The following is a 14,572-nucleotide window of genomic DNA, read 5'->3' on the forward strand; positions in this document are numbered from 1 at the left end:
ATTCAATCGAATGAATAATACCATATACGAATGGTACTAGAATACCAGGCATTTGTTTCTTAGGTTTCTTATTTGAGGATAATCTAGCGATTCATATCTTCACTGTTTTGTATAACCCTATACTATAGTATGTTCCACGTCTCTATACTAAATTGTACTAGTATATTATGAATATAGGATATGCTGTGTATGTCAATAAATCAGTTTCATACGAAGAATTGCTATAAAAATTTGTTTCAAAAGTTTGTGGTCTTTAATTTATGTTTTACAGCCTAGTCAACATCATCATGCACATCGTAAAACGATGTGTACTTAGATCCGAAAAACTTGAGTCTAGGATTATGTATTTGAATTCAAAAGCTGTTAATTTTGAAAAAAATGTTGGTAAAGTTTGATTATTTAGGTTTGTTGCAGAAAAGAAACTTATACATTAATTTCGCTTATATCAACACATTTGTTCATGATTTAAGAAATTGTTAATAAAACTCTATTATTTTAGTAAAATGTACTGGGCAATAGAATAATAATAATCAATAACAATATGAAATATTGCCTTTGAAAGACTGTCGGATAAAGAACGAAATTTAATTTGTACGTGATTGCAATAGTTCGTATAAATAAACTAATAATACGCCAAAGTTGTAATGGCACAAGTAATATCTTATTTTCCTTTTATGATTAGGTCATTAATCTACAACGAGAAAATTCATATAAACGGTGTTCGCGTGATCGATATCCTATTTCAACGAAGTTCATGCTTCCCTATTTTACTTTTAAATGTTATAAATCATAGTTATTTTGATCCTGAAACCCTTTAATTAATAAATTTCAATTTGGCTAAATATAGAAAAATTAAGTTTGCTTCGTATCTCGTATCCTGTATAGATACAGTATAATAGGAGTAGAATAACAACACGTCAGTATCCAATCATTAAGCAGACCTGAATTTTAAATAATAAATTTCATATTTGAAATAGCGGAAGATATTGACAATATCGTAAATGAAAATGATATTAGTCATAATGTGCATGAAATATTTATAACACAAAAGTATCGATTGTTCAGAATTTTAATTAGTCAGATTTAATATTATATTTGCATAATGTAGATTTTCTTTAATACATTAGGATAATTGAAGTTTATTTTTCATTTTAAATTTACTTTTCATTATTTACTTTTATTTTAAAAAATCATAATATAATATAATAGTATAATAGATGTTTATGAAATTGACTTAATATTAACAACTACATAATAAAGTAATTTTAACATATAACTACATTAATGAAATTATGTAACTTAACTGTTATTTATTACATCAAGCGGAATTAAAGAATCCATTAAATCCATCAAACGCATCATTACTCGTAATACTCTTAATTTTCATTGAGATGAATGTACTGCGATTAAATTGATGTACACTTAATTAATATGCGCCTTTAGATGCGTTGTACACCGCATGTTCTTCTTCGCGATCACTATTCAAGAACCGTTGTCGATAAACAATTCAGTAACAGTTCTGTGAATAACTTCGACATGCCATCTCGTCGTACGAAAACGTGTTCGAAATAAATAATTTGTCATTTTCTTCATGATTCACGGTATGTATGACACAGTATTACAAATATTCTTTTAAATACATTATATATAATTGTTCACATGAAAAACCCCTATATCTATGTTTCTGTCCCAAAAATGGTTTCTTTTCTATAAAGAATAGCTATGAGTCATAACACAGCGTGATTGAAATCTTTTGTTAGTGTTTAAACAACCTTAACTTTCATTTACTATGATGACTAATTTTTTCGAATTCAAAAGCGATGACAATTACTTCATTGTTCATTGGTTATAGTCCTAACCTTATAGGATAATAGTGTTTAAACTGACCACATATGATTTGTTTATTATGTCAAGAACAAACATTTTATTGATAATTTATATTATTTTTATGCAAAAAGTAAAATTTTTCATTCAAGTGTATACGTATATATAATGTAATAGTAACGTAGTCATTTCAAAACGATTCTAAGGGGGGCGTATATAAATTAACACTGATCTGACGAAAGAGATACGTACGTTATCGTTTATATTTCTTTATCGGACATCCTTTTCCTCTACTTGGTAGTCGGAATAAAATAATTAATGCTAAAACGAAATTTCGGAAATAAAAAGTTATATCGCGTATAAAATTATTATTCGAGGAAATGACAGAATAATTAAAAATAGTATTTATTTACTAATTATTATATGTAAAATATATTTTATTTAAGTAAAAAATATTTATTGTACATATTTTAATAATAAACTTATTATGGTCCACTTATAAATACCATAAATTATTTCCATGGTGGTTTTACCTTTTGTTGTTCTCCCTTTGTAGATATCTTCTGTGAAATTGGAATAAATTCACTGTTGTCTTGAGTGATCTAGGGATGTAAAATATACTATATATTAGTGAAATTTTACCCAAATTATAATATTTCAAAATAATATGAAGTGGACCTATGTACCTACTTCTGATATAGGTTGCCACGCAATATTATCCTCATCTCTAATACTTGGTTCCTTTTTTAAATAATGTTTCCTTGGTACTTCTCTGCATAGTAAAGGTGAACTTGAAATATCTCCCGTAATTTTTGAAAATTCTTCCTTTGCTTGCTGCATCTCAGCAATCTAGGAAATATCAAATCTTATTTTACAGATATAGATATTAAAATCAACTAGAACTTACCAGCCTCACATATTTTCGAAGATCATCCTTAGATTTTTTCCTATTAGTTACTGGAGTTTCATCCAGTGATGTCATGGTACATTCACTTTGATCACGAAAATTTTGTGCATCAGTTACGTATGACATTAACTTTATTGGTTCCTGGGAAATCTTTGTATAGCAGTTTGGCATTGATTCAGACTTTCTTGGACCTCCTGATTCAAATAATTTTTCAGCATGAATTTTTTGAAGAGGAGTCAAATTTTCCATATTTTCCCCTATAAATCAATATAAATTATATTATGAGTAAACAATAAGTTACAATATAATAATTCTACCTGATATAATTCGTAAAGCTTGTTGCCATTGTTTCTGCATCACTGAATGAAGTTGTTCTGCAAGTTGAGATTTAGTAGCACGTTGAGAATTAAGTTGCGCTTCTAAAAAGGATGATTTCTGTAAAGCTTCTGCTAACTGAAGCTCACATAATCTTTTCTCTTCTTTATGTTTTTCCTCTAGTAAATTTATTTCTAATTTATGCCTGAATAAATTATAATTAATAATTATATAGTTATTGGTTTTCTTCAAGTGACTTGAAATATGCTTAAAAGAAATACATACTTATCTATAATGTCTTTAATTTTTCTAGCTGCACATTCAGCAATAACCTGTTGTCTAGTTTTTAATTCCTCGACAAATTCTGATTCAGCAGCATCAAGTTGAGTTTGAAATTCTTGTAATTTAGCTTTTACTACCTCATCAACTTGTTTCTGGTAAATTTCTTGTAATTCAGATCTAATTTTTTCCTTTTGCTCTACGAGATATCTTGTTTCATCTTTGGCTAATTTCTCGGCTTTTTTGGCATCGTCAATAGTTGAAAGCAGCGAAGTATTTTTTTGTTCTAGAATTAAATTTCTGTTATTTTCTTCTTTTAATTTTAGTTGTAAATTTTCTTTTTCTTGTTTGAGTACAGTCAATTCGGCTTCGCAAGTATCTAGAGCTTTATGAATGACATCCATTTCATTTCTAACTTCTCCGCCTTTTAATCGTTCTTTGCCTAACTCTTTTTGAAGAGTCTTTAATGTTTCTTCAGATTGTTGATGTTTTTCTACTAATTTATTATATTCTACTTTTAAGGTTTCGTACCTATTTTCTGCTTCTTGTACAAACGATTTATAATTTTCCAATTCATCAGCATGATTTTTCAATAACTCTACCTTTTCCTTTGTTGCAATATCATTTTTTTCTTTATATCCAGCTGCAAGGTCTAAAGCTTTCGATAATTCACCTTCATAACGTTTTATCTGTGATTGAAATTCTGAAATCTCTAATTGATGTTTTTCTGTTACATTCTTAAGATTTGTTTGCAAAGCACTGTGTTCAATTTCTAACACATGCACTTGTTGCTTTAATTTGGACCATGCATTATGAAATTGTGTTATCAATTCATTTTTTTCATTATCTACTCTAAGTGCTACTGCTACCTTTTCTTGTTGTTCTAGCAATCGTTTTTGGAGTTCTTGAATTAAGTGTTCACAATGCTGTAAAAAGTTTCCTATTATTCAATAGAATAATTTATTTAAAATATACAAAAATTGACAAAATAAATTTTTATATACCTCTCGTCGGAATTTTTCTTCTTCTAATTTAATTCTGTGTAGTTCTTCTTGTGTTTTAGTACCACTATTTTCCCAGAAATCTGATAATGATAAAAGCCGTTGAGATTTTCTAGAATAAAAGTAAAATTATATTACTCCTGAAACTAAATTTTTTATTAAACACACACATACAGATATATAATTTTGTTTATAACAAAAATTACCTTGGAAAATATTCTGTATTTGTTGATGCGTGAGAAATATTCTTAATGAGTGGTATATCATGTGTTTGCTTTATATATTGCACATTTCCATTGTGTTCTAAACTTTTGTAAGGTTCTGGCAAATATAATGCATTACATTCTGTACTTTTTGTTGCAGTATTACTTTGTATTAATTCATTATGCAATGAAATATCTAACTTTTTATGCGTATTATATGTTTGAGTATTATGCATATTAGTTATACTATTTACATTGTCTACATTTAAAGGGATTTGTTGAGTAATTGGTTCCCTCTTTTGTGCATCAGCTGCTTTAACAACTGACTTATCAATACTGCTTGAATTCATTGATTTATCTATACTTTCTACCTCTTCAGTCTTTGACGCCTGATTTTGCATACTTTGTCCCCATGTTTTAAATTCTGAGATCATTTTATCAGTCTCATTCATGTGAAATGAATCAATATATGGCAAGGATATATCAGCAAAAACATCAGACTTTTTGTTAGATTTCAATAACAAAATATCGTGACAGTCACTTGACTCGTGTGGCTTAAATTCCAATTTTCGATTAACAGATTGTCTATGTGCAGTCCTATAGTCTTTACTTCCAAGACTGTTGCTACTCTCATTAGATAATATACCATTTTGTTCCTTAAGATAATTATGCATGGAAACCCTGTTTATCCTTTTTGATAATTCTAATTCAGTAGCTTCCATCTCTTGAAGTAGTTCATCAACATCAGAGATCTCCATTTCTGGTATGTTAGTTTTAGAATGCGACTGTGGTTCTTCTGTTGTGCTAAGTAAAGTTGAGGTAGATGGCATTGAATGCAATTGATTGGAAGGAGATTTAATACATATATTATTTGTATGTTTACAATTGGCTGGATGAGAATGAAATTTCCCTCCTGGAGAAGTAACCGTAACATGCGGAAAACCCACATTGCAAGCAGTAGGGGAAACCACCACAGAGGACTGGGACGTTAGAGAGTCATGCTTATTTTCATCGTGTTCATTAGCATTAGTTGCATTAGTACCCATAGACACAGAGAGACGATTCCCCAAGTTTATGTCATTCTGATGAGAATTATAGATATGGTTTGGTAATGAGTGACCATTAGGGGTTGATGGAACAGACAAGGATTGACGAGGTTTTACAGGTGTATTTTGTAAGCTACAGTTTTCACTCACAGAAAATTTAGTTTTGGGTAATGTTTGCCTAAACTTGGCAACTGAATTATTCTGAATTTGTGATTCCAATGAATTATTTAACAAAATAGCATCTAAGCTAGTATCTTTGGATTCGATAGCACAAACTCTGCTTTCTAGTGATTGCATATGTTCCACAAGTTCGGATATTACTCCAGTTTTTTTATTACTATAACAATCTTTCATTCGATCAGAATTAACATCCGATTCTGAAGATGACGACACAAGGAACAGATCAGGTGGAATTAAGAGCAAAACATCTGTATCATCAGAATCACTCATCATCCATTTAAATTTCCTTTCACCAAAGCAAATCAAATCCAATTATCGTATGTTCCCAAAAAATTCGTATGTACACAGTATTTACACAATATTTTATACATCCCTCCAAAACAGTAAAAAGTGTAAACAAAAGATTGAATTCACTACCTTATTCATTTAATATTAAAAGATGGTTATAAACCTCGATAGTATAGACAATTTGGAAGTGTTCTCAAACGATTGTCACTCATTTTCTATTTTCCACCAAAAAATTACATTATGATACACATATTTTAAAAAATCCGTAAACTAACCAAACAAATATTCGAACAGATGCATTCGCATCATGTTTTAACTAAAAATACGTTGATGCCATCGATAGATGGCAGCACAATGCACTTTAAATTCTTTAAATTAATGTTTTTTGTAAAATAATTTATTTTCAATTCTTTTCTTTCATCGTATATATAAAAAAGTAAAAGGTTGTTAAATAATTTACATATCAAATTTATTAAGTTTGTTGTAGAAATCAATATGACATGATTTATAACTGAACTTTCAACTGAATATTTAATCCTTTTATTCATAAAGCTTTATCGTTTTCCGTTCTCCATTTACATTAGATATATATTTTATTTCCACTTTCCACTTTTCACTTTTCATTTTTCAATTTGTCACAAAAATGAAATATAAATTTATGCTATGTTCTATCCTTATGAAATCTATATGATATGTATGTGTAGAAATATACGAACTGGTCGTGAGAACTATTTATTCCCTGAAATTAACATTGTATTAGAAGAAAATGTTATGTTATTACAAGAAAAAATGTTGAAAGAAATCTAATTATACTTCTTTGTATTCCAATATACCACATATCGGAAATAAAAAAAGAAATAAGAAACTAAAGGAAATAAGGAAATGAGATACTAAATTTTAAATTAATTGTTTGTTTATTTTATTTTACGTGCAGAAGAAATACAACTTGTTTCGGTCGTTACAATTATATTAAAAACGTTGGTTAGACGAAGCTAAACTAGATCATTTTCCTTTCTTTCACTTGAATATAAAAGAACGCAGAAAAAAGAAATAAATGTTCGAAAAATTCTTTTTAAAAACTTTGAATGTTTGATGATAACATAAAATTACTCTATCCAGCACAACGTACATCCGTACGGAGTCATTATGCTGGCTTTGCAGAATATAAAGCCGGAAACAATACGAAGTCCAATCATTCAACAAATTGTTGACGTTATTGTTTGCAATTCAAGAACGATAATCTTCGTGTTCGGTGTACATTTCGCGACAATATTGTGGGGAACATCAAAGATGATCTCTCTGAAAAAAAAACGCAGATTACGCGATTCTGAACGTTCGAGAACGAGCTTCGGATCCATTTGGAAGTTCAGTACGTGGTGTAGGATTCCGAGGTTGCGTGGAATATTACTTTACGATTAGGTATCGAGTTCGGTAGCACGATTCGATTCCGGGGTTGAACGCGGTTTGCTGAAGCTGTAACAGCCATTAACCTCATTTACTAACGAACTATAGCGATAATAAAGTGCTAATCCTTTCTTTCCATTCCTGTTCTCTAAACGAATGAGAATAAGGGACAGAGTGAAAGCATAAACGACGTTCTTATGATATAACTATATAGCTTGGCAACGATATACCTACATAACCTGGCAACGATCAATTTACACGAATACAGCTAACGAGATTCGTATCGAATTCGCTCGTAATTAACTCGAGTTAGTTACTAAAAAGTTATATCATATTTCGATCATTTCATTTTAGAAACTTACGTACCTGCGTAACGACGGGTTCTTTTAATTCTTCATTTGCTTTTCATGATTCTGTCTACTACAACTCTTGTAAATGCTAATAAAATTTGATACTTTTTACACGGTATTAATAATCTCTCTTTTGTGTGTTTAATATATGGTAAACGTAGTTCGCGTAGGTATATCTATACAGTGCAAACAATCCCACGTCCTCTTCCATATCCCTGATATCGTTCTTAGTCGTTTAGTTTCCCCCGCGATGCGAAGAACGGTATGCGGGTCAATCGACCCGATCAACTGCTTCAACTTTTGTTATACGTTAATGTTTCTTCAAGTTTCTGAAGTTGTCATTCGTCGTATCTCTTGAATTATTGATTCTACGACTAAAAGATGGAGGCTAGAAACAGGGACAATTTTACTCGATCAACTGTTTCGCGATCTCTGCTTAATAAAATACTAAAGAGTATTTTTCAATGATTGGCAACTTCTTAAAATGGTATCGAAGTTCTCAGTTCAAGAAATAGATTATCTGTTGAACAATTGCGTGGCGAGAACTTTTTTAAGACCTCTAAATTATTTATGCATATGTATATCTTGGGAGGGACCAAGTAGCTATGCGATACATTACAATTGAATACTCTAAACTTACAAATTCTTACTTTTTGAACAGAAATTAATTTCGACGAGCACTGTTTTCACTGTTAATCACAACAGACTACCTAGTACCATCGGTCGATTGATCTACAACTATTGGTCTCCAATGTGTATTTATATGTTCTATACATTGATAGTCAGAATTATAGTGACGACGTAGGCAACGACAAAAATATAAATTTAATTCTAGCACAAATCAAAAATACAATTTTGATAATCTTCATTTATCTTTGACTATCTTTTAATTTTAACTATCCTTTTATCTAAAGACCACAGGAGTATCCTATTATAGAACATTTAGATACCTACTTTTCTATTATCTAGATTTCGGAGTCCACTTAGTATAAATTATCGATAGAAACGTAATTCTCTCCGTTTATCGAACCGTAAACAGCTAATGCCTCGATTAATGGACGCTTCCTCCATTGAGCTGTAACACGCCATCTTGTTTCCACAATCTTAGCCCTAGATCTCTTTATAGCTTATTTTAAGAACAAATTGCGTCAGTTATCCAAATTAAATACAAGAGAATAATCGGCATGTTTCGCGTGAAAGGAGCACAGTTGAACTCGAGGCACAGTCGTCCGTGCTCCCGTTGACCAAGATTCGGTGGATCAACATTTCGCTGTGTTTACTAAAGCGGAAGATGAAGCATTTCAGAGGCATTCGAGTACGATTGGTTTACACTTAACCTGACAATTTCACGAACTGGAGTTGTTTCGTTGGTCGATCGTTTCCTATCACGATCGTTGCTATGAATTTCCAATGCACGTCGACGAATTTACACTTTTACGCTTTCGGTGCGCGTCGCAGATGATTCATCCACGGTGAACGTGAAATGTGAAAACTGAACTATTTGTTACAGTATACTGGTCCGATAATTGAATTTCGCTAATTTTCAAAATATCAACGACTGAAATAATGAATGTCGCCCTGAAATATCGAAAGAGCGAAGGAAACCTGCTACGAACGAATCATCGATTCAGTTCGTCAAAAAACAGAGATTGGCTTCATTTTGTTCACTGCTCGCTTTGGATAAAATGCAGATGAAAATTATCTTTACATCTTTCGTTATAGATGAAGATGACAGTTATACGATATTTTCGCGTGGAACGACTGGTGAAGCAAACAGATACCGAACAAGACAAGTAGTGGAAACAAGGATTCCGTGGAATCGGGCAGACGCGACGAAATTTGACGAGGATCACTAGGCTTGAAGTATCTTTGATCCGCGGCAGTGTGCAATAGTCAGCAGACACCACCGTACAGAGAGGGAGAACGAGTTCGAAAGTACAATCAATAAGTTCGTTGGCTGATCTTCTTTCCGGGGATAACTACCACTCCGTTTCCTGCTGGACGAGCAGTCTACTAGAAGTGACCCCGGTGCCAGGAATCTTCCGAACGGTCGATCAATAACCTGGACCAAGGAGAGGAGAACATTGACAACGTCGTGGGAATCGGCTGATAACTAATAATTCGGGCCTAACGATCCCTGTGGACCTGTGGCTGGAGAAGGAGTTGCATGTTCGAAGAAAAGCAAATTTAACCCTTTATACTCTGCCGATCGTACAGTCGAATGGTACATCTACTCACGGTCACTGGAACTGAATGCGTGCTTTGCCCGTTCCCATTGTCTGCGGCTGTGACTGGCTACAAAGAACATATCGCCGTTTCCTTGTTTTCCTTTTAAATTCTGCATACACACGTTGCACACGATGCAATGTTTATTCAAGTCGGCTATCGGAGCGTGTCTGTCGAAAAATGTTTCTTTGCTCGTGCTCGGCTAAATATTGTATTTCGCGTATGGCTCTCGCTCTGTAACGATAGATCTTCCCGGTGGAAATGGAGCGTGTTAACTTTTTGTATGCGAGAATTAATTATATTTCTTTTGCTCCGTGGAGGATAAAATAGGAGAATTAGGACAATTGGTAGAGATAGATCATTGAGAGGGATGGATCAGGTATTTCTCGAATTATCTGTCAAATATGTTACACCATTTTTACTTCCATCGTAATTGGACATATGTCTATGAAGTTTATATTACATTCCCGTACAATTTCGAAAAAATCAATATTTTAATTGGTGATAAGAATAATACTCTTTTTTAATCAAAAGGATCACATCCTTCGTGGTTAGAAGGTGACGTTTCGTCATAAAAACTGGTTATAAAACACGGTCATAAAAACGATGATTTTAAAACCAATGCAATGAAGCAATTTAATAAACGAAAGCATAACTTTTCTTAAATTGGCTTAAGCAATATGGGAAAAAGTTTACAGTAAAATAATCTTACAAATCTTATTCAGTCGAAACATTTGTTGCTTATTTTACGATGTAATCGGTCTGAGAGTTTAAACGAAATAATAAAAGAGAAGGACATGCATCTTTTTCGCTGCATATATCATTTCCAATTGGACATTGAGATATATTCAAAAGGGTGGTTTTCTGCATAAGCAACATCCACGTTTTAATATACAATAAATTAATATTGTAGAAAGAGAAAGAGAGAGAGAGAGAGAGAGAGAGATTCCAATTTATTATGTTTGATATAATAAACGTTAAACGTTACAGGAATTTTATTCCAGGAGGACTATTATAAATGTTTAACAACGAAATCTACCAACTTATAACTTTGTTTAAATACATCGTAATATATTTCTTATTTAAATATATTTTTACATGTTAAACCTTCATTTTCTTACGTTCTATTGTTTTAAGTGCTTAGCTTTTTCCTTCCAAGAAATTTTAGATACGAAAGTAACAATTCTCTTTGTCGCTGAAGTGATGCTGTGCCTTAGAACGTGACACCAAGAGGTAAACAGGGTATGTAAAGGTGCTGGTCTAAAATTTGCCTACACGTGAATGCAGAAGAACGAAGAAACTTCAAAGTAGTACGCTTCAAGGAATATGCATAAAGTACTTTGAAAATTGTATTATACTCGGAATGATGATAATTCTTCTTGTCGACGTAAAATAATAATTTCTTCTTGTGTAAAACTTTATCTTCCGACGTTTCATATTATTCGAAAAAGAAAATATTATCGTAGACAAAGAAAAGTTTTAAGGATTATTTGATGTAGAAGTGTTCTAACCATTTGTAAATAGTGATACATATATTTTTTAGTTTAATAACAATGGAAATAATGAAATTTTAGGTAATTTGACATTTTTATATTTTTAATCGTTTTATCTGCTTAATAATTAATTCTATATTTATATATTTAGAAATGGAGCAATTGTTTGTTTCCAAGTTATCGTTTTTCCACTTTTTGTATAATTGTTATTAATATTATTCAAAGTATCTCTTTATTATCAAACGCAATATTTCACAATCTATAGGAATATTTCGTGCAAAAAGGATAATTGATAAGGTAATACAATAGCTGTTGAATATGAAATTTAACCGAAAAAGTGCAGAATATTAAATTATTCGATAAAATGACAAATTAAATGTTCCGTAATATGTTTTATACAACTTGATACTCGCATCAAAAATTATTTCACGTATTCCCTTCTGATGTTATATTGTTTTGTGTATTTATTTTACATGATGTACTACTGGGAATTTTAAATGAATATTATCTGTATTTTATTAAAATGTATTTGACAGCGGTAGAATTAAGTGGAACTAGACCGATATTGGTTAACGTAACTTTAGAATTCTTAAAATGATTCATTCCAGAGTTTAATAGTATATTTACACTATTTACTGACACACTAGAGGAATATTCCATTTTTATTTTACTTTTCGGTATCTGAAATATGACTGCTACAATATAAAGATAACGTTTCGTTTGCTAAAAGAAAAGTAATTATTTTTTAGCTGTGCAGAAATGGGAGCTGTCTTCGTACATAAGAAATACAAATCAATAAATAGCCATAACTAAAATTAAATCAGGCCTGTCTCCAATATTATATATTTCTACCTATTTTCTTGAAATTGATATTGTAATTAATTATTCCTGATCAAATTTCAAAATTCTCAGCCCTACTGAAAAAAAAATAACTCGAGGAATGCTGTAGAGTTGAAAACAAACATATCCATAGACGAAATTAATTGCTTTCAACAATAAAGCAGTCAGCTTTTTATACACGAACATTCTCCTTCTCCTTGTTGAATGGCAGACAGGTTCGAAAACGTGGTCGCACGCGAACATTATGCAGGATACAAAATAGGTTTTTGGTGGCATGATAGATTGTCGTGTAACTACGCGAAAAGGGCGTTATCGAAAGCTGCGTTGGGCAAGGCTCTTGACACCACTGAAAGATAACCAGCAGCCGAATAGCCTCGAGTCTGACGGCCCGCCAACCGGATGAAACTTAGATCACTTCCCTGCCGTTCCTGAAGATAAACTCTCGGAGATAAACTCGAGGATCTTGGAAAACCGCGGCAAGACCGATGGCTATGCTGTCTCTGCAGTGCATCGGGACCTGATTCTCCCTTTCGTTCTCTTCCAATTCCCTCGCCGCTGGCTTCTGGCTTCTGCACCCTCGTGTCTTCTGTTCTCTTCTCGAGACGGCATCCGTATCTCTTCACATGTATCCATCCGGAGCATTCACGGTATATCGTTCTGCTCTGCGTCAGCCTTACCCAGCCGTGAAAACTACCTCAACTCCTCTCTTCGATTATTTTATTATATTTATCGCTATGACCGAGCTTACTTCTGCGGTAGAGCTACGAGCAATGGAAAAGTCAACAGATATACATTCAACAAAATTATACTACGATGTATACTATTTTCAAGGATATTGATTTTTAAATATAATACCAAAACTTGATAAATATATTTCTGTTATCATTTATAATTATTATTTTATGACTATATTGTTATTATTTTATAACTATCATCTTCCTTTTCAGATGATGGAAAAATACGAAAGTTTAAAATATCTACGATTTCAAGAGGAATCTATCAGGAGCGTCATATTTTGGAGAAAAATTAAAATGAAAAATTGCTTTGGCGTAAGTACGTTAGAAATTTCTATCAATCTAAATATAAGAAACATTTATAAGAACCAGTCTGAAATACTCGTACGTTCTAGAAATTTAAAAACTTAGCTATCTTACTGGTTATTTATTATAATTTTTTTAATGTTTATTTTCTGTTACTCTTTGCCACATGATTTTTTTTCTTCCGTTTTATTAACTTCCTATTGAATATTAATGTGTATTATTCATTTATATACATACACTATTTCATTTAGTATTCTGTAGTGAATTTATCGTATTGAAAGTAGTGCTTCATGATTTATAACGAAGTATTTACGTGTCATTTTCATATAACTAGAAAGCACGATCGTACTGGAACCAATTTTGATCTCGAACAAAACTGAATGATGTTCGATGATTCATTCTCGAGGTCATTTCACTTGTACGGTAACGATCGAATAAATTTCGTCTTTGTAATATCACAGATAGAATCGGAGTCAATCGTTTTGGACGCTCAGTCGGCAGTAAACTCGAAATGGTTCTCGTCGCAAAGTACGCTATAAGCTCGATCGATCCTTGCATTTACCGCGACGTTTTACCTCGTTCTTCAGAATTATTTATTCCTTCTGAAGACGTTTGGACGAACGTCGATCCCGCGAAGTAGCCAGCCGCGCGTAAACCTACGTATTTTAGAAAGATAAAGAAACGAATATACGATCCATTGAACAGGGCATACGAGTTGTTATAATATGAAAAAGAATAATAAAAATGTTACCGGAGAATTCTCTACTTTGGGAATCTAATAAAGAAAAACGTAGTTACACAGTCTGCTGAGCTTGAATGTCTTGTTCCATGATAGAACTGTTCTAACTTCATTAGCCGATAGAAGAATTTTCTTTTCCAATTTTATCAATTAGAAATTGGATATATACATATATGTTTTTATATTTATTCTTATTTTATAGTTTTATTTTATCCTTTACAATAATTATACTCACGCATGTAACATGTTAATACTAAACCATTGACGAATATTATAGAAATTCAAATTCTGGATCTTCTTTTGTTTTATCACGACCAGCAATATATTTCATATTATGAAGAGTATGGAAACATTCAGGTTCGGCTCCTAAAATCAAATAAAAAGAAAATTTTCGTAACACGAGATTAATTGACAGCGAATTTTATTGCGACTACCCT

The 14,572-nt window shown here is 31.9% G+C and overlaps 1 protein-coding gene and 1 long non-coding RNA gene across 4 annotated transcripts in view; one reads left to right on the top strand and one right to left on the bottom strand.

Moving 5' to 3' along the window:
* LOC138183291 (uncharacterized) overlaps positions 1 to 14,572 on the top strand; it is a 119,206-nt gene that overhangs the window by 3,898 nt on the left and 100,736 nt on the right. The gene's annotated exons all lie outside the window — the stretch shown is intronic.
* Cnb (centriole duplication and spindle assembly protein centrobin) lies at positions 2,229 to 6,140 on the bottom strand. 2 transcript variants are annotated; one of them, XM_069119951.1, is made up of 7 exons: positions 4,533 to 6,140; positions 4,330 to 4,438; positions 3,332 to 4,251; positions 3,049 to 3,251; positions 2,732 to 2,988; positions 2,515 to 2,673; positions 2,229 to 2,426 (listed from the first exon to the last, which is right to left on the bottom strand). In XM_069119951.1, exons 1-7 carry the CDS (start codon positions 6,026 to 6,028, stop codon positions 2,337 to 2,339), a joined length of 3,234 nt encoding a protein of 1,077 aa, XP_068976052.1. In that variant the 5' UTR covers positions 6,029 to 6,140; the 3' UTR covers positions 2,229 to 2,336. The 2 variants fall into 2 exon arrangements, with proteins under 2 accessions (XP_068976052.1, XP_068976053.1); XM_069119952.1 differs by having other exon boundaries at positions 2,511 to 2,673.

Source organism: Bombus flavifrons, chromosome 9 (genome assembly GCF_040668555.2).
Source record: "Bombus flavifrons isolate JBK064 chromosome 9, iyBomFlav1_principal, whole genome shotgun sequence".
NCBI lineage: Eukaryota > Metazoa > Arthropoda > Insecta > Hymenoptera > Apidae > Bombus > Bombus flavifrons.